Below are 27,885 nucleotides of genomic sequence, written 5' to 3'. Positions count from 1 at the left end.
TCCCACCTCTGAACATCATGTGGCCAACACACTTTGGAGGTATCACAGGTACTGAGGTGTTCCTCTAGGGAACACAGCTGAAAATTTGGAAAGTTTTCAGACCCCTCCTTCTTTCTGGAATTTCTCAGGTCCAGCTTTCTTATTTCCCTCAAATCTGGGAGGGAGGTAGTGAGTGCAAATTGAATTCCATATAGAAAATAAAATCTCAGTATTTTTAATTACATTAAGGGGATGGATTGTCCTCCTTAGAAGATAATCTATACACTGCTTTCTCCCAGATTTTAGAGGTTCATTTTCTGTGATCTACATTAAAAGAACAGGAAAACTAAATAGGCGATAGCCTTTATAGTCCTTGTATTTGATTTATTAAATTTATATATTTAATTCAGAGATTCTCATTCCTATATAATTGGCTCCTTTGTATAGGGTACCAACGTATGTGGTTCAATGTTACTATCTGCAACCTATGTCTTTCTAAGATAACTGCTGCCTCACGTGGTGCCTGCTTCCCCATCTATAAAACAGGATTGGGTTATCTTCAAGGAGCTTTTAGGATAAGACATTTTTGTCTTTGAAATAGAATCACAGAGCTCATTCAGATAAGAGTGACATCCACGTCCTTAACATTTCAGATGCTGACTAGCCTTGAGCAAACAGAATGATTCGTAACTCATGGGATATTGTAAATTTCTATACACAAATTTCAATAATAGGGTTAAGGTCATGAGTGAACCAGAGATTTACATAGCCAGTGATAGACTGTAGATAGTCCAGCTGTGACACACAGCTGTATTCTCATTTAAGAGCCAATAGGAAAATGCACATGATTAGAAATAAAAACAAACAAACACTCAAACAAAAGTAGACTATGCTATCTTCCCACCCATTATACGTTTTCCCAAGAGATATCAGGAGTGAAAAATGTTGCTTGTTATGTAGTTGATTTTCTTGAGCAGGGTAAAATAACATTGTTTTGATTTTTATTAGGATAAAATTACAGTTAACAATTTTTTACAATTAGGAAAATAAAAGTTTTTTTTTTGAAAACTGGAGTCACCAAAGAAATTAAGAGATTTTTGAAAGAACTTAGAAATCAACCAACACTGAATGACAGAAGAAAAGCTTCTTTAAGACCTAGCCTTCCAGCAGACAAGGTTGTCCATTCTTTCGATATTTAGTCAATATAGTCCTTGAGGTTCTAGCTACAGTAATAAGACAACAAAAGGAGATCAAGGGGATACAGATTGTAAAAGAAGAAGTCAGATTCTTACTATTTGCTGATGATATGATAGTTTACATAAGTAACCCCAAAAATTTCAACAAGGAGCTTCTACAACTCATAAACACCTTTAGTAATGTAGCAGGATACAAGACTAACTCAAAAAAATCAGTAACCCTTTTGTACACATATGATAAAAGGGCTGAGGAAGAAATCAGAGAAACATCATCCTTCACAATAGCCACAAATAGCATAAAATATCTTGGAGTAACTCTAACCAAACAAGTGGAAGACCCATATGACAAGAACCTTAAATCTTTGAAGAAAGAAATTGAAGAAGACACCAGAAAATGGAAATATCTCCCATGCTCTTGGGTATGTAGAATTAACATAGTAAAAATGGCAGTTTCACTGAAAGCAATCTACAGATTCAATGCAATGCCCAGCAAAATTCTTCACAGAGCTTGAAAGAACAGTACTCAACTTCATATGTAAGAGCAAAAAAAAAAAAAAATAACAAAAAAACCCAGGATTGCTAAAATAATCCTGTACAATAAAGGAACTTCTGAAAGCATCACAATCCTTGACTTCAAACTCTACTACAGATCTACAGTACTGAAAACAGCCTTATTGACATAAAAACAGACAGGAGGACCAATGGAACGGAATCAAAGACCCAGATATTAATTCACACACCTACATAGATAGTAATCTATGAACACCTGATTTTTGACAAAGAAGCAAAATATATCAAATGGAAAAAAGAAAGCATATTCACCAAATGGTGCTGGCATAACTGGATATCAACATATAAAAGAACAAAAATAGGTCCATATCTATCACTATGCAGAAAACTCAAGTCCAAATGCATCAAAGAACTCAACATAAAGCCAACCACACTGAACATCATAGAAGAGAAAGTGGGAAGTACACGTAAACACATTGGTACAGGAGACCACTTCCTAAATGTAACCCCAGTAGCACAGACACTGAGAGAAACAATTAATAAATGGTACCTCTTGAAACTAAAAAGCTTCTGTAAAGCAAAGGACATGGTCAACAAGACAAAACGGCAGCCCCACAGAATGGGAAAAGATCTTCACCCCCACATAGGACAGAGGGTTGATCTCCAAAATATGCAAAGAACTCAAGAATTTGATCATAAAAAGAACAAATATCCAATAAAATGGGGTACAGATCTAAACAGAGAACTCTCAACAGAGGAATCTAAAAATGGATGAAAGACACTTAAAGAAATGCTCAACATCCTTAGCCATCAGAGAAATGCAAATCAAAACAACTCTGAGATTCCATCTTACACGTGTCAGAATAGCCAAGATCAAAGACACTGATGACAACTTATGCGGGAAAGGTTGTGGGGTAAAGGGAACACTCCTCTATTGCTGGTGGGAATGCAAGCTGGTATAGCTTTTTTGGATATCAGTATGGCGATTTCTCAGAAAATTAGGAAACAACCTTCCTCAAGACCCAGCAATACCACTTTTGTGAATATATCCAAAGGATGCTCAATCATACCACAAGGGCATGTGCTCAGCTATGTTCATCGCAGCATTGTTTGTCATAGCCAGAAGATGGAAAGAACCTAAATGTCCCTCGATCGAAGAATGGATAAGGAAAATGGAGGACATTTACACAATGGAATACTATATAGAGGAAAAAAATAATGACATCTTGAAATTTGCATGCAAATGGGTGGAGCTAGAAAACATGATATTGAGTGAGGTAAACCAGACCCAGAAAGACAATTATCATATGTACTCACTCATAAGTGTTTTTAAATATAAAGCACAGAAAACCAGCCTTCAAATCACAATCCCAGGAAACCTAGACAGCAATGAGGACCCTAAGAGAGACATACATGGATCTAATCTACATGGGAATTAGTAAACGGCAAGATCTCCTGAGTTAATTGGGAGCATGGGGACCGTGGGAAAGGGTAGAAGGGGAGGAGGGAGGGGAGCAGAGAAAAATGTCTAGCTGAACAAAATCAACAAAAAAAATTTAAAAAGAAAAGAAAAAAAGCCTAACCCTTTCTTGGTTTAGTAGATGTCTGTTAACATGCAGTCTGTGTTACATGTTCAGAAACTTACAGAAATGAATAAAAGAACTCCTTGACCCCAAGTATTTTAATCTTAATTGGGGAAACAGATAATAAAATACATCTATAATACATTGTATTCTTGGTGATTCTTAAATATCTCAGAGGGGAGAAATGGACCAAGAGGAAAGAACCTTTAAGAATGCGCACTACAGTTTCATCTAAGGAGGTCAAAGACATCCTCTGGGGAGAGGTATTTAAACAAAAATGTGAGTCAAATAAGTGCAGGCAAAACTTGCCAGAGGCTGGGCATTGAAGGACAAGGTGGTGGGCACAACGGCTGATGGCATGTTCCCGCAGTAGAGGCTAAGTTGCCCGGAGAACTGACTGAGGCGATGAAGTGCATCGGAAACTAAAGCACACCTTTGTTTTGCCATTGTGCCATCTCTTGGTGTCATAACCACAAAATCATTGGCAAGGTTAATCTCAAGAAAATGTCCCTCTGTGATTTCCTCTCTGAGTTTCCGTTTTCGGTCTGACATTGACGACTTTAGTCCATTTCCAGTTTGTCTTCGCGTGCTGGGTTAATTACCTTTGCACTGCTAGGACCCAATACCTGATAGAAACACTGCAAGGGAGAAGGGCTTATTCTGCTTCTCAGTTTGAGCGGGATTTTAGCCAGTCACAGCAGGGAAAGTAGGGAGAGTATCTCTATCTGCTGTGCTGCGGTGGGACCCAGGGAGGTTCACATGGCAGCTAACCAGGAAACAAGGAGCATAGGCTGAACCAGGCCTGCCTCCAGCAACGTAATTTAATAAAAAAAAAAATCGCTATTCAAAGTTTATCAGGAGAGTGTAACTTCATAATTAAAAAGGTATGATTTTTTTTTATAAAGATCCAAAGACCTAAGTAGACACTTGTTTAAGACATGTGATACACACAGGCATAAAATGCATAAAAAGGCATTGAAATTTAGTCGGGAAAATGAAAATCCAAAGCACAATGAGCTCCTCGCGTGCCTAGTAAGATGGCTGATGAGGGACTGAAGAGATGGCTGCAAGGTGAAGCACTCTTGCTATCCTGCACAACCAGTTCCCAGCACAAACTACATGGCAGCTCACAACCACCCATAACTCCAGTTCCAGGGGGTCTGACATCCTCTTCTGGCTTCCCTGGCATCAGGAACACACGTTGTGCATATAGGAACATGTGAGCAAAAGTTCACAGGCCTATGAGCACACACATAGACGATAAGTGTAATTAACTGTTGAGTTTTCACTTCTATTTAGTAAGAAAATATTAATGTATGTATATATATACATATTTACACACACATATATAGTCAAGGACAAATATTGAAGGATTTTGAAAGACTGTAATTTTTGGAGAAAAAAATTTCTGTAGTTAACAATGAAATAAACAAGAGTGGGAAGAGCAGAACCCCATTTCTCAGATGTAGTTGGGAACTGGAAGTGGTTGCTTTAGGGAAAGACACAAAGGATCTTATGGAGACAGGGCCGCTGGCTTTTCTTATAAAATCCTGGTTGCTTTCTCTTTTAATCTGTGTACTATTTCACCGATAAAACATAGACGGAGTTCCAAAGAAAAGAAATAAATCAGCCATGAGCACAGCACTGCTTCACCTTAAAATGTTCATTTTTCATCCTGAATCCTAAGGGAGAAAGTGGAGTCCGAGTTGACATTCCTGGGACTTCTCATAATGGAGAATCGCTTGAAAAAAGAAACAAAGCCAGTGTTGAAGGAGCTGAGCGAGGCCCGCATCAGGACTGTGATGATTACAGGTATGTAGGAGCCAGAGCCTGGCCAGCAGCACAATGAAAGGAAGCGTGACCTGAGCAAATCCATGTGACTGAGATAGAGAGAAGTACGCAGTGCGGCCCTGCCTCCCTTGCAGTACCCGCGAGCAGCAGCAGCGGTTTCTGAGGCAGTGTAGATCCTATTCTCTGCCCAGCAGTACCCATCCTAACTGGGATTCTAGGAGTAGAAATCCTTGTGATATGATTCAGTCAGCAAAGGACTTGCCATGCAAGCAGAGCTGAGTTCAGAAATTTGGCTCCCATGTTAATAATAATAATAATAATAATAAACAATAATAAAAACAAAGTGAGGTGACTCATGCCTGTGTACTGTCCTGGAAGGTGGAGACAGGAGGATCCTGAGGTTTTTCTCTAGCCATAGCCTGGGCGCATCAAGGAGTTTTAGGTTCAGAGAAAGACTCTGCCAAAAAAAAAAAAAGTGAAATATGATTAATGAAGAAACCTCTGACCTCATATATGAATATGCACACAAACACATACATATGCACACATAAACACACACACACACAACATATATGGGGACAGATGGCCAGGCACAAAACATGGTAAGCAAACCCAAGTGTGTCCTGATCCTCAGTGTTTCTTCTTGTGGTTGGTCCACATCCCAGGGACATACTGTGATTTAGCCTTTAGTCATATGTTCACCACTAAGAGCTATCTGTTATCTCAATACTAGCCCTGAAGCGCACACGCACACACACACACACACACACACGTCTTCGATCGTTTATGCCTGAATTGGAAACACACAGTGGGAGAGATGTTGAACCTGGTGTTTGCTCACTAGCGGCATGCACTTGGGTAGGAGGAAAGGTTGTTAGAAGACAGCACAGAAAGCACTAAATGTATTCAGTGAGCAGCAACAAAGGGAGGGAGAGACATCTTCACTCTGGTGGCTGTAGGTTTGTCCTTAAAAGTCTCTCTGTTATCTAGGTGACAACCTCCAAACCGCCATCACTGTTGCTAAGAATTCTGAAATGATTCCTCATGGCCACCAGGTCATCATTGTTGAGGCTAATGAGCCAGGAGACCTCCTTCCTGCCTCTGTGACCTGGCAGCTGGTGGGGACCCAAGAGCCCAGCCCTCCGAGAAAGGTGAGCAGATGTTGAAAGACCCCTGGCTGGCCCCGGGTTTGTAGAACACAGCCCTGGCATGGCACAACCCTCTGAGTCTTGGAAGTTATCACAGCTCAGGTGTGGTGTGTCTCAAGTGCGACACCATGCAAAATGTTTCCAGCGACATTTTTGCAGACCCAGCCATACACTGTCATTGCCTGGGGTGCTTACAAACTTCCTACCTCAGGCTGCACTGGTTGAGTCAGAGTTCCCGGATAGGAAGGCAATAAGCTCGCAGAAGCATACCGGTAAGCCTCACAGCAGACACCAGATCATGGCCTTGACGCCATAAACATCCCCACAGGCATCTGCATTGCATAGCACCTTGCTGGAAAGCTGACAGAAGTAGGGTTTCCCAGAAAGCAAGCTTCCTGTTCGCTTGTCTGGGGAAAACTCTCCCCTAGGAGAATGATTGTGGGACAACACTCCACTTTTGTGTTCCTTAAAGGCCTGATCCTTCCAGAAAAAAATGAGAGACATGCATCTTGGTTTCAGGCTGAACAGCTTCTGAATTCTTATGTAGACAGGGGGCTTTGGTGCAGCACACAGACTGACTTGTGCAGAGTGGCCCCGGCTTGTTGAGGTGGTTAATCTGGCATCACCTCTACTAACATATGCTCTGAGAGATGGTGGTTGCCCCTGCGCCTTCTGTGTCTCTCTAGTACTCATTTCATTGTGAACCTGTTTGCTTCATACCGTCTCTGTATCTCCTTGTGTTCCAGAACCCCGGGCCTTTACTAATTTAACAAACAGGCCAACTGTACTCACACTCATAATATTAATACCTTTTCGGAGTCCTAGTCTTTCTCCTCACCTCTGGCTCTTTCCCTGCCTTCCTCCAAGAAAAGGGATTCCTGTCTTTTTTCAGTGGTTTGCAGTTGGCAGTGGACAAGGAGGGTGGGTTTTCCCTCCTGTTGCTTCAGAATAGTGTTTCTTTCCCCCCTTCTAAGCACAGTGTTTTCTATGATATACATTTCTCTGATGAATAAAATAGTCTCACCTCCTGTACTGTTTAAATCCAGTCCTGTAGGGATGTAAAGCCGGCTGATAAATCTTGAGAGCAGCCATTGTGGGTGACCGCCGGGAGGAGCCAGTGTGTCCTCCTGTGCCGTCAGCTAGGATGGAGCAGAGCACAGTTAAGGGGGCTACCTGTAAATGACAAGGAGGGAAAGGTCGGGGAGCATATGACAACTGTGCACAGGACCATAGGTGTGGAAGAAGCTCTGGGCACCATGAGGGAATTAGCAGGGCAAACAAAAGTCAGAAGCCAGACACAAGAAGAGCTAGGTCTGAAGAACCAAACTATGCCTCGTTGCAGTGAAGCAACAGGGTAAATGAATGCTACAAGATCTTAGGAAACACAAGGATACATGAAGAGGAAGTAGAGAGACATTCTTGACACCTTGTTATGAAGACACAATCACAGGAAAGGATGGATGCTGTTAGAACATCATAGATTTACATAATTATGGGGGGAATTTTGCTTGTCTTCTTCCTGCAGATTGATGGTACATGGGCAAGTGACCCCTTCACTTGCTGATGCTCGTTTCTTTGCGCAACACACATTTGTTTTCTTCCGTGCCTCACAGGGAAGCAGGTGCCCCTTACGAGCCCATGCAGATAAACAATGCCTTTTGATTTTAGGAAACCTACATTGATATCAGAAATAGTTCTGCACCTGGTGGAAAAGGTTACCATTTTGCAATGAGTGGGAAGTCATACCAAGTGCTATTTCAGCATTTCTACAGCATGCTGCCCAAAGTAAGTCCCGGTGGCTGTCAGGGTCTTCAAGTGAGTGGGACATAAAAAAACCAAGAAGGTGATGGGTCACTGAGGTGGGCGTGGGTTTGAGAATGTGCCTTGCTAAAAGAACCTTGGCCCAGGAGGTTCCTGGTCCTTTCTAAACCTTCTAGATCCTGCACGTCCACACCATTGCCCTTCAGACATCAGCACTGATAGACACAGTTTGCCCTACAGCCAGGCCCTGCTCAGATTCCCTCCTTCCTCCCTCCTCTATCTGGCACAGCTTCTTAGTAGATCCACACATCAGCCTTCAGTGTACATCAGTCTCTCTGATAGCCACCAGCCTCCGTCAGGTGGAGCTCCTTTCCCCTGCTGCCTGGAGTCTTAAATCACAGCAGAAGGAAGCAAAAACCACCACGGTTTATTTTCAAAATCATTTATTATCTTGTCCTCTGTGTGTCCTGCTTTAAAATAGTGTTGAACAGGGTTGTGCTGTCAGTGTGGTAGAGACACAGGGCATATAAACTGATGGTAGCAACCATCTCTAAGTCGAGGCTAAAATATTCTCTGCCTCCTTACCTTCCTTGGTAAGTCAAGGACTGAAGAATGTGTGGCCTGAAGGTTTTGTGAAAGCTCTTATTCTGGGCCCTAGTGTGGAGATGGAAATCTGAAATTCAGAGAGGTTAAGTCACTTAACTAGGGTTTGCACAGCAAGTTGGGACACATCTGGGCAGAGAGCCTCACTTATCACATCTGGTCAGTTGCGCTCTTCTCTGTCCATGGCAACGGAGAGAAATGAGCTGCATTTCCCAAAGAGCTGTACTCCGATTGCTCATGTGCCCCTTCGTTGCTATGTTAATGAGAAGTTACCCCTTCTTGAAGAAGAGAAAAAAAAATAATTGGGCCCAGCCAAAATATAATGGAGTTATAATGGAGGACTTGAAGTTCAATATTAAAGCATTAGATCCCTTGTTTCAATTCCTGGCTTTGGGTCTAATGTCACACACCCAGCACTGTGTTAAATCAGTGGCCAGGAATGAATTTTTAGGCTTTTCCCTTTCAAAACATTCCCCCTTTTTAATCTTCCTGTGATGGTTGTTTCTCTTTTTAGATTCTGGTGAATGGAACCGTTTTTGCAAGGATGTCTCCTGGGCAGAAATCAAGCCTTGTGGAAGAGTTTCAGAAATTAAAGTAAGTGACAGGAGTGGTGAAGGGGCCACCCCTGTCCGCTGTGGCTCCATAGCTGCCAACGCCATAGTGTCCGAGGGTAACATCATTGATTGTTTTATGTTTCTATGGATCAGGTGTCCAGATGTGGCTCGGGAAAGCCTTGGTTCAGTAACCAAGGATGTACATTATCAAAGGATCGTAGTTAGCTGTTAGCCAGACCTGGAGTCTGGTGGCACTAGGATGGATGGCTCTGCCACCACCTCTCACAAGATTCATCTCCTTTCGTGGGTTGACATAGAGGCACTGGTTTTTACTGCTCATTGGAAGAAGCTAGTCTCAGCTCCTTGAGATGTGGGCCATTTCATAGTAAAGAGGGTAATGTTAACCACTGCCTTCCACATGGAGAGTGGAGGGGTGGTGGGGGGAGGCAGGGGAGAAGGGGAAAAGAAGGGATGGTGTTACATTTTCATTCCCTAATCTTAAAGTGTAGGCTGCCTTCTTTTCATTCAAAGCATGTCACTAGTCCCACCCATACTCAAGGGAGTGGATTTCACAGTAACGTGAATTACAGGAGGTGGCAACAATTGAGGCACATTAAGACACCTACTACCCCGCAAAAGCACTCATTTTGTAGCCCATAAAACCTACCTTGCAGGAAGATTGCCTGCTTAAGCGCAGAGGGAAGAAATAATGAGGGTTTGTGTGGCCGAGAATGGAAGGACGGGAGTGTGTGGGTTCTCTCCCGAAGTCATCTGCTTGATCCGATAAGTGGTCATTTCAGACCCTCGTGGCATAAAGTGAAATGGCAGCTGGCAGGGACCAGAGACAGAGGGCGAGTTCAGAACTCTCTCAGAGCACTGGTCACCAAGTCCTCTCTAAATGGAAAGTCCTGTTGAGGTCAGACCTACCCATTCCTTGCTTGCTGCAAGTGTTAACGATTTCTAGCCTGAAGATTTCGGATAGCCAAAAGGCCCAGGGAGTTGTGAAACAAGATAATTGTAGCTTACCCTTATCGGAATCAGGATCCTGCCTCTTATTATCACATTTTATTGGCTGAGCTTCACAGCGAAGTCTCAAATGCCTTCCATTAGCTTCCCTATGCTTTCGGACTGCGTAAGTGGCCCGGTCTAAGTGGCTAGCTCATTCTCACTGCCATTACACGACATTGGCTAAAGAGAGTAATTTTCCCTGTCTCAGATGCCTGAGGAACATTGTTGGCTAGCACTCTGAAAGGTATATCCCCTGGAAACACAATTAGCTTAGGAACGTCCCACGTACTGGGACAGAATGAGCTGTCTTCTCAGTTACCCATCATCCTCTTTGAGGTCTTACAGATCAAGCTCTCTGGATTCTCTTTCTAAACCCAGGAAACACACGAGATGTAAGATTCCAGGTGTGATGCAGACACTCATGATGGGCTTTAAGTCTCAAGAAGGGAAGCCAATTAGATGGCCACAGGTAGAGGTGACACTATGCCATGGTACACAAAAGCTTGTGATTTCGCCAGCCCAGCATTAGGCTGAATTTGTCTACATTTGGGCCACATTGGAACTACAGAGCAGGTCCAAAGGGTAACTTCCTATGAATCAGCTCCTAATAAGGATATTCTAACAACACTTTTATCACCTATGATCTGAGTCTGGAAAAATGCCACCGAATCATTTAAAGCATTGTCACGAGTCACTGTTGATAATGTGTCATTCACTTGTAATAGAAGGCCCAAAGGACTTTGCATAAGAAATCCCTTTTCCTTGGCAGCAACTTTAAATGTATTCTTCCATTTAGATCCTGGTTACTTACCAAGCTGATATACAAGGGGCACACATTACCTCATTGCCTCTCTAAGACGCATCCAGAACACGTGGATGCTCTAGGTGTATCTGCCGAGCCATGAGCCAGGGACCCTTCCTCCTAATGTTGAAAGTGAACTCTTGGCATCAGTGAGAACAACTTGGCCAGGTTAGGCTGTGCCCTGCCTATTAGACTGGGGGAGAAGTACTGTCATCATGACCTCATTACAGTCACCAGTCCATGCCCTTGAGCTTGATAGAGTGAACATAATCAACCTGACTTCCTTTTCAAATGTGTCATTACCGTCATTGCCGATGTCCGTGGTGTTGTTACTGGCATTTCAGCGATTGAGTTGGGGACGTTTTCCCTCTTGAACCAAGGTTATCTAAGTCATTTTCTTGATTCCACATCTGTCCAAGAACACACAAGCACACTCACACTCACACGCACACACACACACACACACACACACACACACACCATTGGAGCTAGTTATAATGGAAGTTAGTCAAGGGAGCTTCTGAGCTGTTGATTCTTCTATCTTTTTCTCTGTAGTTACTGTGTGGGAATGTGCGGAGATGGGGCCAATGACTGTGGGGTAAGTACACATGGCTTCGGCTAACCCGGGCAGCACTCCAGAATCTCTCTTGAGCTCCCCAACAAATCCCTAGGGCCTCTTCATCCTTCCTCTAGCAGCCACTGGGTCACTGCCTAGCTCTCTGTCAGCATGGGTTGGAAACAGAAAGAGGTGGCAGGTGGCGTCACTTCCGCTGTCTTCTGGCAATTCCCAGAATAATAAAGTGATTTGCTGACACTCCCGAAGTTCAGGACCATTGAGGACTTTACAAGATTACCTGCTTTAAGCCTTTAATGCCACTTATAAGGAGAGAAAGCCTCTGGGAGAGGGCATGCTTTTTCACAGGGTGCACAGCTGGCAATGCCTTAGAGAAGGAAAAGGTTGAAACTCATAAAGTTTTTAATTATGTGTAAATTGCATTTATCCCCACCAAACCCACTCTGAGGTTAATTTTTGAAAATTAGGTTTCTCCTAAATTGTTATGAAATCCTTAATGGTATGGTTTTTACATACTAGAGCAAAACTAAAATTAGATGAGTCTCCGGTTATTCTTCATTCTTATCAGAAGTGAAGTATACATTTTATGTTCTGACTTTGGAAGATGTAGGTGAAATAACAGTTGGTTTGGAGAAACATATATATATATATATATATATATATATATATATGTACTTTAATAGGTAAGTGTGATACAGGAATTGAAGACCAGGGATGAGGTTATAGCTGAATACTAGAGCATTTACCTAGCATGTGTGATGCTCAACCTATCAAAAGAACGCACACAGAAGAGGAGGATAAAGAAAAAGAGAGGGAAGAGTGACAGACGGCAGAGGGGAAAAGAAAATTGCTTTCTATTCCTTATATATGTTTCTATCCAAAAAAGCTTAACAGATATTTAAAATCTGTCTATTCATTTTACTTTCCTCTTAGATATTTTTTCCAATGTCTGCAAAAAAAAATGTGTTCCTACTCAAGGACTTGGGGTAAATTTTCTGCCTGTGTTTCATTAGAGGGCAGTTGTTAGACCATTCATTCAACCTAGGATGAATACCTACAGCTCTTCATTATGTGACATTTACAGCAAAACAAAAATATCAAAAAGACATAGCCTCTCTTCTCCCCAAAGGCGATCATCTGACGGAGGACTCATACATTAAATTAACTCTAACACACAGCGGACGATCTTAAATCACACAGTAGAGATGTAAAACACTAAGGGAGAGGGAGGCAATGTTCTAAGATTTATAGAGATGGAATCTCCTGCCTGCCTACCAAACCATGCAAGCAAGCACTGTAGGGAAACCTAAATACAGAATCTCTTCTCACAGTCATACAGTTCCTGTGAGATTGCGTTCTTTCTCTGGCTTGCCTATGGCCAGTCTGCTGCACGTTCACTGGACAGCTTTTAGCTTTCATAGGAAATGAATGAATCCTCATATCTGTGCAGTAACGTGTGCCTACAGATGGATGTGGCCTGATTTGGACATCTGGTGATGATGCTGCCTGCTACACATGCTTTACCAGCAGTTAACCAGTTGACTAGATCAATCAGCAGGAAAAGTTGGTTTTAGATATCTTTCCCCATCTTTTGTGTTTTGTTATTTGTTTTTTTTTTTTTCCCATGAGGATGCTGAGAGGAGGACCGAGCCAGTGGGTCCAAATCCTTGGCCATCCAAATTCTGGCATCCTCTGTAAACCATTTCTTTTGTTTTTCATTATGTGCAAATGTGTGTGTGTGTGTGTGTGCGTGTGTGTGCGTGCGTGCGTGCGTGCATGAGAGAGAGAACACAGGTGCCTACAAGGTCTAGATACCACGGAGATAGAATTACAGATAACTGTGAGCCTCCCAATGTAGGAGTAACTGAACTTGCAGGTTTTCTGCAAGAGTATGGACTGATAGCTGCTACGCCAGTGTTTCTTAACCTGTGGGTTGCAACGCTTTTGGGATCCAAGAACCTTCTCTCAGGAGTCACATATCAGATACCCTGTATATCAGATATTTGTATTATGACTCATAATAGTAACAAAATTATAGTTATGAAGTAGTACCAAAACTAATTTCCTGGTAGGGGTTCAGCACAACATGAGGAACTTTGATAAAGGGTTGCAGCGTTAGGAGTGTTTGAGAACCACTGTGCTGTCCTCTCTCCAGCCCTTCTGTCCTCCTGTTACAGACTTTATAAATGGGTCCTTCCATTTCCTGATGCTATATGCATGGCACACAGATAGTACGTTAAGTAAGCATGTGTGGAAGTGCACACACACATACACACACATACACACACACACATACACACACACTTCTACTAAGGATCATGCTTAGTCAGTTTCTTTTTCATGGTGACTTTATGGACCAGAGGAGACAGGGTATACAGATGAAGAGATAGCATGGACCACGATCTGAATATAGACAATGGCAGTTCCTTAGTTAGGGTTTCTACTGCTATGAAAAGACACCATGACGGCAGCAACTCGTATAAAAGAAACATTTGATTGGGGTGGCTCACCTACAGTTGCAGAGATTCAATCTATTACCATCAAGGTGGGGAGCATGGCAGCATGCAGACAGACATGGTACTGGAGGAATAGCTGAGAGGCCTACATCTTGTAGGCAACAGGAAGTCAACTGAGATACTGGGTGGTATTCTGAGCCTAGGAAACCTCAAAGCCCACCCCCACAGTGGCACACGTCCTCCAACCAGGTCACGCTCACTCAAACAAAGCCACACCTCCTAATAGTGCCACTCCCTATGAGATTATGGGGCCAATTTATTCAACCTGCCACACACTGTGTTGAACTGGCCTATTTCAAATAGCTGTGGTATTTGAGTAGAAAGAGCCTGGTCTGAGGAGTCACGGTTTGACTTGGATGGATCATTCCAGGCTTTGAAAATGGCTCATGCGGGCATCTCGCTATCAGAACAGGAAGCATCCGTGGCCTCTCCCTTCACCTCGAAAACACCCAACATCGAGTGTGTGCCTCATCTTATCAGGTAAGCTGCTCCTTCCTCTCTGCCTCATTGTTATGGCTCATTCTCTGGCTCTGGAAATAGATGGAACTGGACACGAATTTCAAGTCATAAAGGCCAACACAGGTGTGGGTCTAGTGCTGTGGGACCATTAACCAAGGAATGATAACCTGTTGCTTACAAACACTGGCAAACCCTTGAAGCTGACTTTCAGTGAGTTTTAAGAAATAGATGAGTTGTCAGGTAGACTACTCGAAGATTGCTTTGATACTTAAAACCTGATTGCATGTCTTCTCTTTCCCTGACTTTCGTATAGTGGATGCCTTCTGTGATATATTATGATGAGTTTGGGGTAGATAAGAAAACAGGATGAGAACGCATCATTAAAGAGCTTTCCCCAAAACCATTGTATAACTCTAAAATAAAAATTCAAACACAACCAGGGTGTTGCCACAGAAGATATTGTACTTGACTGGAGAAAGGGAAGGAGGGGCATGTGTTTGCTTTCCTTCCCTGCACCCTTTTCTAACCTCGTTTCTACCTACATTTTAAGTGTGACGAGGAATAAAGCACCCAGCTTTATATTATGTTCATAAGTCTTCCCCCCATGCTCTTCCTGGAATACCTGGTAGCTGAGCCTCTCCATGGCCAGTGGGCTGGAAGTCATCACTCAGCTTACACTGAAAGGGTAATCACATGATTCTCCATCGTGTTTCTTGGTGCCCCAGAGAAATGACTGTTTGGAAGTCACCAAACCTGAAATACCCTGTCCTTTCTGTTAACATAACATCTGGGTCACATGTGCCCCATTCCTGGCCATCTACACATGTGTCCTTCTGTACTCTTAAACACCATAACCCCCAGACCGCCCAAATATGACTGTGACCCAATGTCTTAATGCATCTAGAATGCATTTAGAATGAAGTATGTTGGTTTACAATACAAGCAAAGATGCAAAATTTGTTAGGGGCAGATGGATTATTGTTAAGACTCTAGGGAAGATGTTCTTCCCTTCTATATTTCACAGCCTCAAAATATTAGATATGGTTCTGTGTTCAGTTCTTTCATCCATTGGTATTCTCCACACGTGCTTATTCCCGAGAAAGATCTAGAAAGGTAATGAGGTACAAGTCTTATACGAACAGGTCCAGGTCCACAGGTCTCATTGTCATTCTTCAGAGCGTGAGTCACTGGGTGTTCAAGTCCTTGAGGGAGAAGCCGTTATCTGCTTTCAATTCTTTATCAAGCATTGTATCTAGCTCTAAGCTTGGTATTGCAGAACATTAGAGGCATGGCTGCAGGATGCGCAGATAAATGTATGAGCGACTAAAATTCATAATCATTAAGAGTGGCAGCAATCCTGGCAGTTCACGGAGACAGCATTTATCCTGTCCTCGGAACCGTGTTTGTGCTTTGTTTTGGATCTGGCTGTCTTAATTTTCTTGAAATTATATACAACTGCAGGGGGAAAAAAGATGAAATCATAATGTTTATGTCAGACTTGGGGAAACAATCTAGGCTCTGCATTCTTTGCTCAGTCTGTTTTCTCCTCCATCCTTTGTTGGAAGCAAATGCTAGCTGTTCACAGCCTGGTGGGGAACATCTGCCTGAAGTACCCTGGCCCATCTCCCAACCTTAACACTCCTCTTGCCCGAGGCAAGTAGTTAGTATTTGGGCTCGCGGGTTTTCCGTTTTATGTTTCTGTATAGTTATAACATCTTTGAGCTGAGCAGGTGCCCATGTCACTAGGGACCAGAAACAAAGCTAAGCCCATGTGGGTTCGTGTCTGCCTTGGCGAGAGGAAGCTGCAGAACCATAACACTACATTCTCATACTGTCCACAGATCCATCACTATCCAACAAACCCCAGCGAAAGTGCATTTCCCCCGAATAATGCAGATGCAGGTTCCAAGCTGTAGTGTCTACAGCAGGCTTCATCTTTTGGTCTCTTTACCAGTTTATAATAGTACCTTGGTTTCCTCCAGAAAAACAAACCAACTGATGGCAGAAACGTCAGAACTCAAATTTTAGATTTGCATCTAAACTTTGAAGAGCACCAATCTTTTAGCTTAGTGGGTCTGAGAGCCGCTAAATCTCACTCAATTCCAGGAAGCATGTGTTGAGATAGAAGAAATTAGGATCAAACCAATGCTTGCCACAGCAGATTATCATAATGCTGCATTATGCTTAGAATATACACAATAATATTCTGACTTCGTGGGAAGGACAGGGCCGGGCTCATTTCATATCCTTTTGTAATGAGTTTTGGTGTAAGGTGGGCGCTTCATAAGACCTAAGTAAAAGTGGATGAAGAACCAAAGGGGGAATTAAGGACTGAGTGAGAGAAAGAACAAATGAATAAAGGGTTAAATAGGTCTTGGGATGCAGTGCATTAGTTAATGTTTGCCTGTTAGGGACAAAATTCTGGGTTTGATTCTTAGCACTGCACAAGCCAGTGGATGGCGGTAGTTCCATCATTGGCGAGGTGGAAGTAGAAGGATCAGGAGTTCAATGAATAAAACAAGGGCCTGGAGAGACAGCTCATTGGGTCAGAGCATGTGGCTTGCAAACTTAAGGATCTGATTTCAAATCCAAAGCACTGACGCAAAAAGTTTGGCATAGATTTATCTGCCTGGAACACCAGTGTTGAGGATCAGAAACAGTGGACCCTACCAGCTCCCCAACTAGCCACTTAGCAAAACCCCAAACTTCTAAGCACTTAAGAGACTCTGTCTCAAGCCACGGGTTGGAGAGTGATTGAAGGAGACACATGACAGCCTATTCTGGCCTCCACATGTATGTGCAATGTGTGTATTTACCTGTATATTAACATACATGTAACACACACAAATAAAAATCTAAGAAATCATACAGAAAAAAAGATTCAATAATTTTCTGAGGACATAGCTCAGTGGTAGAGTACTTGCCTAGCAAGTGGAAGGACCTGATTTTGACTTCCAGCATTGTAAAAAAAGGTAAGCATACGATAAAAAAAAAAAAAACAGTTGAAAGAATGAATATATGGCTAAGTTAAAGACAGGCTATTAAACACAAACACTTTCCTCAGCCTTATGTGGATCCCCCATATTACCTCCTCTGGTGGGTCACTTGCATCACACTCTAAGGCTTGGAGTCATCACGGAAGAGGGGACAGAAAGGATGCCAGAGAGAGAATGTGATAGGTGTGAGATGGATGTGCCACTCATGAACTCATAAGAGTGGCAGTTGCTGGCACAGGGCATGCGCAAGACCTCCTATGCAAACATTTAGTCATGGTCTCTACATTGCAGCCTCCATGGGACTCTACTGTCAGTCAAGGGCCGTCTTCCGAGGTGCAATCAGTGGCGTGTTACACATGCCTCAGTGGTTAGCTTCACACACATGCTCATATAGATGGTTCTGGTTAGACCTATAATGCAATGCTTTAAGACAAAGCAGAAACAAAAATCATAACCAAATGACACAAAAAGTGGGATGGGGATTTGGTGCAAGGGGTAAGGGTCTTGGTAAGGGTGGGAAAAGGATATGGGAGGGTGGAGAGGTGAGTGGCCAAATGTATTATATACATTGTATACATATGGAAATTGCTAAAGGATGGAAAAAAAATTAAATGAACTCCTTTTGAAATGTTAAGACTAGGAGCTGTGTGGCCCATATAAGCAGATTTTGTGTTTGTTTGCTCCAAACAGGGAGGGCCGAGCTGCTCTGGTTTCATCCTTTGGTGTATTTAAATACTTGACCATGTATGGCATCATCCAGTTTATTGGAACATCACTTCTCTACTGGGTATGAATTAAAATCATTTCTTCTCAGATCTCATTGTATTTATAGCTGTGGGATGTGGATCCCACACCCTATCGAATGTTTATAAATACATGACATTTCTCAGAAACAGATGCCCACAAACTTGAGAACCTGGTGTGCTTCGTGCAGCCTAGGCTCACAGTCAGTAGCCCTGGATCTGTTGTCTAGGGTGTTGGTTTTCTCTAGATAATCCGAGACTCTTGACCTCTGCAAGCCTGTCTCTTCCTTGGGGTATAAACAGAGCTTGAGAGCAGCCTAAATATAACTCCTCAGGAAATGGATCTGCTTCCAACTGTGGAATATTTTTGGTAAAAGACTCAAAAGAGATAAAGAAAAAGAGTATGTTTTGAATTTGATTTTGAAGGACAGGAATGCTAAAAATCTCCCACAGTGGGGCTGTCCTGCAGAACCTACTCAGAATTTAATAGAGTTAGACACACCAGTGAAGGAGTGGTGATTCCTTACAACGACAGAGGACTCTAAAAAGCCAATGGTGATCTTGGTTTAGAAGTTAGCTGCATAGAGGAGCTGTGTATAGATTAAAAATAATCTTCATTATTTCAAGCATAGTTTGCTCTATAATGAAAGAATCCAACAGGTGCAGAGGACACTTGGGGAATTCAGCTGTTTTATCGTTTTGGGAGGATATTTCGAGGTGAACGGGAGACCCAGGATTAGGGTATATTGTTGGCTATTGCTGGCAAGGACACACGTGGGAGGCTAAATAGCCAGCAGGTAGGGAGGGGGTCAGGAAACCACCTTTAAGCCTTACCTCAATTCAAAATGCAAAGCGGGTCTTGGCCCTGGCCAGCTCCCACCTCTGGAAAGTCAGTAACCTATATTCACCGTCTCCACAGTTCTAGGAGAGCTGTTCTTATCGAAAACTCTAGAGCTGCTGTTGAATAGTTTTCCTTGTGTTCTTTTTTTTATGCAATTTTCCCACTCGGAGAAAGGGCTAGAGATAGTAACCCGGGGCCAGGGAGATGACTCAGTCAGTGAAGTGCTTGCTGGGTTCAGAGGCTCAGCGTCCACATAAAAAGCTGAACTCGGTAACATACACCTTATAGTTTCAGTGATGGAAGGCAGGGACCGGAAGATTTCGGGCACTCAATGGCCAGGCAGTCTAGTCAACTGGTGAGCTCCAGGGTCAGTGAGACACCATCTCAAAAATAAATAAATACATACATACATAAATAAGGTGGAGAGCGGTAAAGGAAGACACCTGATTTTGACCTCTGGCCTCACGCATGCGTTCACAAACATTTACCCCTTTGCATGCAAGTGCACACAGAATGTGTTCAATACACACACACACACACACACACACACACACACACACACACGGGACAGAGTAGATAAAGAATAGCTGGGGATCAAGAGGCAAAATGTTCTACCTTTTCATGAAACTGGGCGCAGAACTGAAGAGAACTGGAACCCTTCTGCTCATGTCTGGAGCCTGATGGGTGTGTCATCTGAGCACCTCAGCCTGGACACTGGTCCAGAGCCTTTGGAAAGCCCAGCATACGCTCGCTTGCAGACATCTGCAACACATCCGAACCAGATTACAGCATGACTCAGTTATTAGCTATGGAGCAGGTCCCCAGGCCTGGCTGCCCAAGGTCCTGCAAAGACAGTCCCCAAGAATAATGGTTTGACTTTTTGGCCTTATGAGTTCAGCTCCAAAAAAATGTGAACTGAAAGCTAAGTTTGGTGTGTAGCCAGACCTTGGGAAGGCAGAAATAGCAGACTAAATTCTGCAGTGGCTTAATCAGGGTACTGGTTGAAACCCCTTGAGGGGTTGAGCCACCCTTTCACAGGAGTAACCTAAGACCATTGGAAAAAACAGATATTTACATTCGGATGCATAACTGTGGCAAAATTACAGTTATGAAGTAGCAATGAAATCATTTGCAGCCTTAGGAAGGTTGAGAACCACTGAGTTAGTAGGGAAAGGCCTCGTTCAGTTTGGGGACATGAGCGAACTCCAGTTTTATTATGTTGTCACTAGTCCATACTCAAGAGTGGAGGCCTACACAGTTAAATGAACTGGGGCCTTGACTTTAAATTTTGTTTAAAATTCCATTAGAAACTTTCAGACTTTAACATCTGGTGCTGAGAATTCAGCTGTCCAGACTGCCGTGATGCCTGCCAGGGCCAACGTGGCCAGTAGGAGGCTGGCTGGGTTCTGATGATGGCACTGGTAATAAAGAAATGAGTTAAACAGGGAGAAAATGGCGACTGGGGTCGTTTAGTCTAATGGGATAGCGATGGGTTTCGGACCATATTTTCTTTTGGAAAAGAAGAAAGAAATCGCAGCTGCCTGCCGAGCACTGTGAATGGGGAAACATGAGGATAACAGGCATGAGACTTACACTGGCTCTCCCTTCTTTCAGCAACTACAGATCTTTGGTAATTATCAGTATCTCATGCAAGACGTGTCCATCACCCTGATGGTCAGCTTAACAAGTAAGTGTGTATGCGTGTAAGTTTGTCTGTAAAATCCCAGAAACGCACAAATGGGAACGTGATAAGGTAAAGACAACATAATGACGAAAACCTCACTGTGTTTGATTTTATTTAAAGTAACATTAGCAGCCAGTGGAAGCTTGGCGCCTCTAGCCCTGTGGCAAAATAACCTGATAATAAATCGGTCTTTGCCTTAAGAACTTGTCAATATATTCTTAGTTCTTTGTAGTGTTGTGTCCTGTCCATAGAAAACTGGGTAAGGAATCAAGAAAGGACTTTTTTTTTTTTTTTAAAACCCGAAGGTCACTTTCCATTATTCAACTCCGTCTCACATTGACACAAAACTAGATTTTCGCTCTGTCTGTGACTCGTGACAACAAATGCTACTGTTTTGTTCTGGTACCTTCTCTCGGATGCGAGGTGTGGCTCGCAGCAGATATTGCTCACTTCCTTCTCCCGAGATGACATTGATAAAGTGCTCTTGATCAAGGAACTCGGGGCTTGATGCTAACTCTTAATAAGCGAGAAAGGTGACTGTCTCAACAGACAGCACGAAGAGGAATGGCATCGTCACCTTCCCTTTGTTCAACAGTGAGGTGTTATGAAAAACAACAGATGACATGTCTGGCATTTCGGATATTAATAACCTTGACAGTTTCATGTCGCATCTTAAAGTACAAAACTGATATTGAAGTCATCTATTTTATCTACCCAATGATAAAAATTTACCAGTCCCTATGATATAAGTAATATCAATTTTGATTATTAGGTCGAAGTGCCTATTCCAAGCCTATTTTATATTTTCTACTACAATGTTATTAATATTCAACGAGCTGAATAATTTTGAATTAGTGATAATGATTCCATGATGCTGGGTATTTTTAAGCAATTTGAATGATTTATTTATGAGTGATGTTGGAAAGGGAAGGAAGCCCAGGAGTTTCCAGAGCCTGCATTAGCGGGAGGTGCTATGGGCTAAAGGCCATGGCTGTCTTCTATCATTCAACTATCTCCTGGGAACAAGACACGGCATGTACAGATATGTAAGTAAATAACAAAACTACGACAATATTGCCTTTCCCCAGTATAAGCTTTACACTGAGACTTGGAAACATAAGGAGTCTTGATGAGGGTCCTTTATAGAGGTCATATCCAATACTCATCAGCTTTAACGGAAGCAGATGAACATTCTCAGCCTGGCAGTCAAGACTCCACTCTCTGATCTGGCCTGACTCAGTTTTTAGATGATATCTCTGCCGCTTCCTCTCACTTACCCTACATTGCTGTCAATCTAAAAAGCTTGCATCCCATATTTATCTACCACCTCTCATGCATGCTAGTTCCTTTCACTGGAAAAGTCCTCCTTTGAGTAAAAGACTCTTTAAAAATCCCAAAGCATGTGTATGTCTTGGGAAGGTATTGTGTGTGTGAGTACAGTACCCACGGGCTATCAGTAAGCAGTACCCAGTCTTAACCACTGAGACATCACATAGTCCCGAGCACTTTTGAAATCTTCCCATATTTCTAGGGTTAGAGTGGATCCTGTTTCTCCTTTGAAGCTGCCACTTGTTTCTCTCTTCTCTCTCTTCTCTAATCATCATTAAAACAACCAACTCTCCTTTCTCTGATCTTCCTAAGTGTATGCCATCAGGCCATTCTTTACTTTGAATTTGTGCTTCTTCAACTCATGACTATAACCTCCCCAACTAAACTCTAAACCTGAGCCATCAGCATCTTATGCCCCAGAAGTCTATACATGTCTAACACAGAGTAAGAAGAGAATGTTGCTGTGGGCAGGTGCTGAATGGTGCTTTTCTATTGGGTGCAGGCTTCTTTACCTAAATATTTGAGAACAATAAATGGTACCAACTGAGCATGAAGAGAGATGATGGCGATATCTCTACAGTACCTTTTCAAGAGATCCTTATTGGTCCTTCCATTGTAAAACTATTCCCCCTCTATCCATTACCTGCATATCGAACCCATGAAAAGCTGTAGCAGTGGTTATGAAGGAGAACTGAAAGGAGAAGTATGAAATCTTGCTTCCTCTCAGGATTGCCACACTCAAGGAAAGAGAGTCATAGGAAGTGTTTTAGGAAAGTCTGGCTGATTTTGAGGGGGTATTGTATTTTGCCCACCCCTTCATAGTAATAAGAAGGAGAGAGAGGAGAGCCATGAATGGAAGCCGTATATCAATTATCTTGTAGGGAAAGGGAAAGCCACAGAACTTTTCAGGCTGGAAGCATCATAGCAAGAAGCTGCCCAATGGGGTAGGTTGCACAGGTCTTTATGGTGTGTATTCCAGGAGATATTAGAAGAAAACATTCCTGAGGAGTTAGAGGGAGAGATTGCCATTCACATCAGCCCAGATGGGATTACCATTCATAGTAATCCAGATGTGAATACCATGCACACCAGTTCAGATAGGATTACCATCCTCACCAGTTTAAATGGGGTTACCATTCACACTAATCCAGATATGAATACCATCCATACCAGTCCATATGGGATTACCATCCACACCAGTCCAAATGGGATTACCATCCACACGAGTCCAGATGTGATTACCATGCACACCAGTCCATACCAGTCCACAGGGCAGCCCTGTAGAACCCACCAGTGAGCCCTGTGCAGACTGCCTAATTTTAGATAGTTGCCACATTAGAGAACATCTACCAGGAGGGAAACAGCAGCTAAGGTTAAGTAAGAGCTTTTCCCCTGGCTTCCCCCATTCTCTGAAGTAAGGTGAAAAGCATAGAGGCAGCCAAGCCACTGGGTCTTTCACATCAAAAGGTGAGATCATTCCAACACCCTATACCGACTAGGAAAAGATCTACCTGAGCTATGGCTAAGCTTATGGGAATGGGAAAACAGAATGTCTGAAAGCAAAAGGGGATGAACAAGCAAAAATAGCTGCTTCTTGCCTTTACCCTCACCATCCCAGGTTTCCTCAGGGTTCGGCCTGTTGACTGAACCTGCTGCATGATTGTTGGTCATTGAATAAGATGCTACTGTCCCAATGAGACAGCGTCTGAGCTATCACCTTCTGAGAAACTCTTCTCCTCAAGGAAGCTATGGCCCTGAACCAAGCCACCCTAGTCTCTAGCTGAGCCTGTGCTCTGAGGAGACACTGAGTTTCACAGGGTGAACAGTTGGGATGAGAGTCAGCAGGGCAGTACCATGGAAAGGGGTGCAGTGGCCCCACCTCCATGTTAGTCTGTTCCACAACTAATACCATGGAGGTGAGTGCAGAAAATCCCAGATTAACTCCATCCAATTCTGAAGCAAGGTTAGAACTGTGGCTCATGTTTTTCAGTTTCTAAAGAAACCAGCCTTGTTAAACACAGTTTGATTCTTCTCAAGCACTTATCAAGATGGCCAACCTTCCCAAAAGGTGGAAAAGAAGGGCTCATTGTGAGCCCATTCAGCACGCCGTGAGTTCCATGTACTGTGATAGGCCCTCCATCAGCATCCTTTTAGCTGAACTACAGAACCTGGCAGGGCCATTTACCTCAGGGAAATTACTATTTCTTAAAGAACTTGCCAAAGATCTCAGAGGTTGGAGTATATGCAGCTAATAATACAAGATATGATACAGTAAAGAAAAAGAAAAGCTATCAGGAGGAAGTCAATTGAGAAAATGCACACTGTGCAGTCCAATTTGACTCTAGTCCACAGTGAAGTTTGAGCTTAGGAATACAGTTGCCGCCTTCTATGAGATCTACATCAAAAACACAAAGGAAGGAGGTGATAAAAATATATTTCTTTCACACTAACGGGTCAACAATGGGATCCCTTTATTCTCAAGCCATCCCCTCTCTTCTCTTCAGCCTAGCTTACAGTTTTAACTTCTTGTCCTCTTCACCACCATGGCCAATGTCCTAAGAGACGATGCTCCAGGGGAATCACCGCCATTTTCGTTTGTCCCCCTCCCCCTCTCGCCCACAGCTAATGATCTCAAACATTCACTGTCTCTTCAGCAAGTCTCTGGAATAGATAGCATGTTGATGTAGCCCGGTTTTAAGACAGTCATTGCAGTAGCTGATGATAGGATCCAGCCTGGTCCAGTAAGATGACATATCTCTGTAGATAGGAGGAGGCCACATGGAGACAATAGGTTAAGAAGGCATCCGTCCATCATACACGGGCATCTTTTACATAAACCTCATTGAACGGTAGTGACCTTTTCTGTGTATGATACTTTGGAGACTCTTGTGGGAGACGTACAACCTGGGAATCTCATGAGGAACACTCAGAGCTTGGCTTATAGATTTACAGTCACCTTGAAATTTGGAGCACATGAATTATAATGTATAATTTCCAATATATATGCATCCAATGATTTTGAACAATTAAAGATCATAATTTGTAATGGCAATTTCTCCCCTGTAGCAGGCTCAGTGTGAGGTTTAGTGAGAGACAAAAGTGGAACAAGGCGGGGTTTCTCTCGCAGGGAGTTCACAGACTGCAAGGTCGCATGTGTGAACAATATAGTTTAATGTACAACATCCTGCGGTAGGATACCAACATGAATAACACACTGGGTGAGCTCAGAAAAGGAAAGAACTAATTTTAGGTGAAATGTATTATCTCCTAAGCTTGCGTTTTTTGGCATACAATCTGAATAACAAATGTTATCATCTTCATTTTAAGAAAATCTGGACAATTCATAATTTTCCTGCCTGGTTATAAACCGTGCTGCTCTCCAGGCTGGCTCTCCCACTGTGTTCTCTTAAATTTAGAAAATCCATCCTGTTGCAAATAGTGCATTCAGAGACCACAGGCTTTAGGGTCAAATTCTCTTGTGTTCATATTATTGCTGGGCTACTTACTGTGCCCTTAAGAAAGAGAATCTACTTTAACTTGTTTATTCGTCTGTGAAACTTACCTATTTTGCATTGCTTTTTAAGAAAACAAAGATAATACTTATAAAATCACTTGGCACAATCTCTGGAGTTTAATGGGTGCCCCATTTTCTTCTAATAACCAGGAATACAGACTTCTTGTTAGAAATACTAGGAATCTCTGATGCAGAAAATGTTAAAATACCCAGTGTAAAAATAACAACCAGTTGGTGCCACAATATCACAGCATCACAACTCACCCCAAATTCAGTGACTTATGTCACCAAGCAATTTCTCTCCTAGTTTATGGGCCTAGATGTTGACTGTCATTCAGCTGATCCAGGTTTCTCAGCTATGCTTTACACTGGAAATAACTTATTTCAGTGAAGTTGAGCTCAGATCAAACCTGCCTTTCTCATTCTAGGGCCACTGTGAAGGGCCAGAGTATTTTCAGCAGAGCCTGCCAGAACCTGACATTGTGAGCCATGCAAGATTGTTTGAAACTAATACTAACATCGCCATGACCAGCAAGCCCCATCTCTATCAAGAAATGCCATCTCTATCAAGCCAGTTACCCAATCTCTTATGGTTTTTGTGATGAAGAGGGAGGCAGCGGCTGTACTTAATATGTGTGGGAGTGTATATCAATGAGAAAGGCGATGTCTGAGAAAGGAGACATCGCCCAGAGCTGTGATGGTGCCCACAGCCTCCTCATGAACTTGATAGTTGCATCTCAGATGGTGACATGTAAAAGGCATCCTAAGCACTGCAGCCTTTGCCTTCTGTGACTTAGAAGCAAGATGGCTGCACATGCTTCAGCACTGCCCACATTGTATGAGCACTCGTATGACCATGCACATTATATGAGCATTCGTATGACCATGCACATTATATGATCACCGTCCACTTCGCAGTGCACTCCAATAGCCACATCTGACACCAGCTACCCACGGCTAGACCAGATATCACAGGCTGAGGACACAACCACAAGAATGGCTTCACTCCAGACCCCAGGGCCATCATTTGGAGCTCCTAAGTCATCTGAATTTTGACTAGCTATCTATAATTTAGGAGCTCCACTACCCATCATCTGGTATTCAATAATTTGCTGATTCCCAGAGCCCACACAGTGTAGTATTTATTATCATGGTTTTATTCATAGAAAAATGATACAAGTTAGAATTAGTCAAGGGGAGAGATACATGGGACAAACTCTGGGAGGGGTCCTAAAAGGTTTCTTCCACTGTTATTCCGTTGCAAAATCCAGCTGCTTCATCTTTCTGGCACACACACATGTGATAATGTACTCTGGCAACCGGAGTTCAACTAAGTTTCCACAGCAGTTTGTACTGAGATTCCATCATCTAACACAACTGACTGAATCATTTGCCACGAGGCTGAACTCAATCTCCAGCTCTTCTCCTCTTCCAGGTCAGGCAGATACTTTGCCTGAAGCCCCAGCTTTACTGGTGGTCTATAGTGCTGTGGCCAGCTGCATTTCTGCATGACATCGTTAGCTCCAATTCTCTTCAAAACCACAATCATCTTTTAAAAGCTATTTTTAGGTTTATTGTGTGTGTGTGTGTGTGTGTGTGTGTGTGTGTGTGTGTGTGTGTACTGGTGTTTGTCTGTCTGTATGTATTTGCACCACATGTGTGCCTTGAACCCACAGAGGCCTGAAGAGAATCATATCCCCTGCAACTGGAGTTAGAGAGAGTTTTGAACCACTCTGGAAACTGAACTCTTGTCCTCTTCAAGAGCAACAAGCATTCTTTAACTACTGGGTTATCTCCCCAGATCCTAGCATTAGTTATCTTAGCATAAACTGTTAGCTCCCATTATGAAAATAAAGATGTTCCTTTCAGCTAGAAAATGTCAAGGATTCAGAGGATGTATCTTAGAATCTAAGGATAAAAGTCTGTCATCATCTTTTTTTTTAAAACAATGTTTTTATTAATTCTTTGACAGCTTCATAGAATGTCATTTTATTATATTTCCTCCCTATCCTTGGCACCTTTGAGGCTCATCTTCCACCTTCCAACTTTGTGTCCTATTAAAACAATAGCCCATCAATTCCAATTTATACTGCCCACATACCCATGGGTGTGGGATCATCTGCTGGAGCATGGTCCACCTACAGTAGGCACCACCATTAAAAAAAAAACTGACTTCATCAGAAGTCATAGCAAACTGTCAATACCTCCTTGATTATGGGTGTGGTCTCATGGGCTTCTCCTCTCTCCATGCTGTAATGCTGGCTTGCTTGGCCTTATGTCATTATATATTATTT

General features: G+C 42.8%; 1 protein-coding gene across 1 annotated transcript in view; it reads left to right on the top strand.

Annotated features, from left to right (window-relative positions):
* Atp13a5 (ATPase 13A5) overlaps positions 1-27,885 on the top strand; it is a 122,618-nt gene that overhangs the window by 74,552 nt on the left and 20,181 nt on the right. Inside the window, exons 18-25 of the mRNA XM_005344790.3 lie at positions 4,956-5,080; positions 6,050-6,210; positions 7,876-7,992; positions 9,086-9,165; positions 11,491-11,533; positions 14,396-14,505; positions 18,171-18,267; positions 20,679-20,751. Of these exons, the coding sequence (XP_005344847.1) occupies positions 4,956-5,080; positions 6,050-6,210; positions 7,876-7,992; positions 9,086-9,165; positions 11,491-11,533; positions 14,396-14,505; positions 18,171-18,267; positions 20,679-20,751 (806 nt within the window). The remainder of the gene's footprint in view (positions 1-4,955; positions 5,081-6,049; positions 6,211-7,875; positions 7,993-9,085; positions 9,166-11,490; positions 11,534-14,395; positions 14,506-18,170; positions 18,268-20,678; positions 20,752-27,885) is intronic.

Source organism: Microtus ochrogaster, chromosome 2 (assembly GCF_000317375.1).
Source record: "Microtus ochrogaster isolate Prairie Vole_2 chromosome 2, MicOch1.0, whole genome shotgun sequence".
In the NCBI taxonomy this organism is placed as follows: Eukaryota; Metazoa; Chordata; class Mammalia; order Rodentia; family Cricetidae; genus Microtus; species Microtus ochrogaster.
Note: the sequence above shows the minus strand (reverse complement) of the source record. Positions and strands in the feature narration are given on the sequence as shown.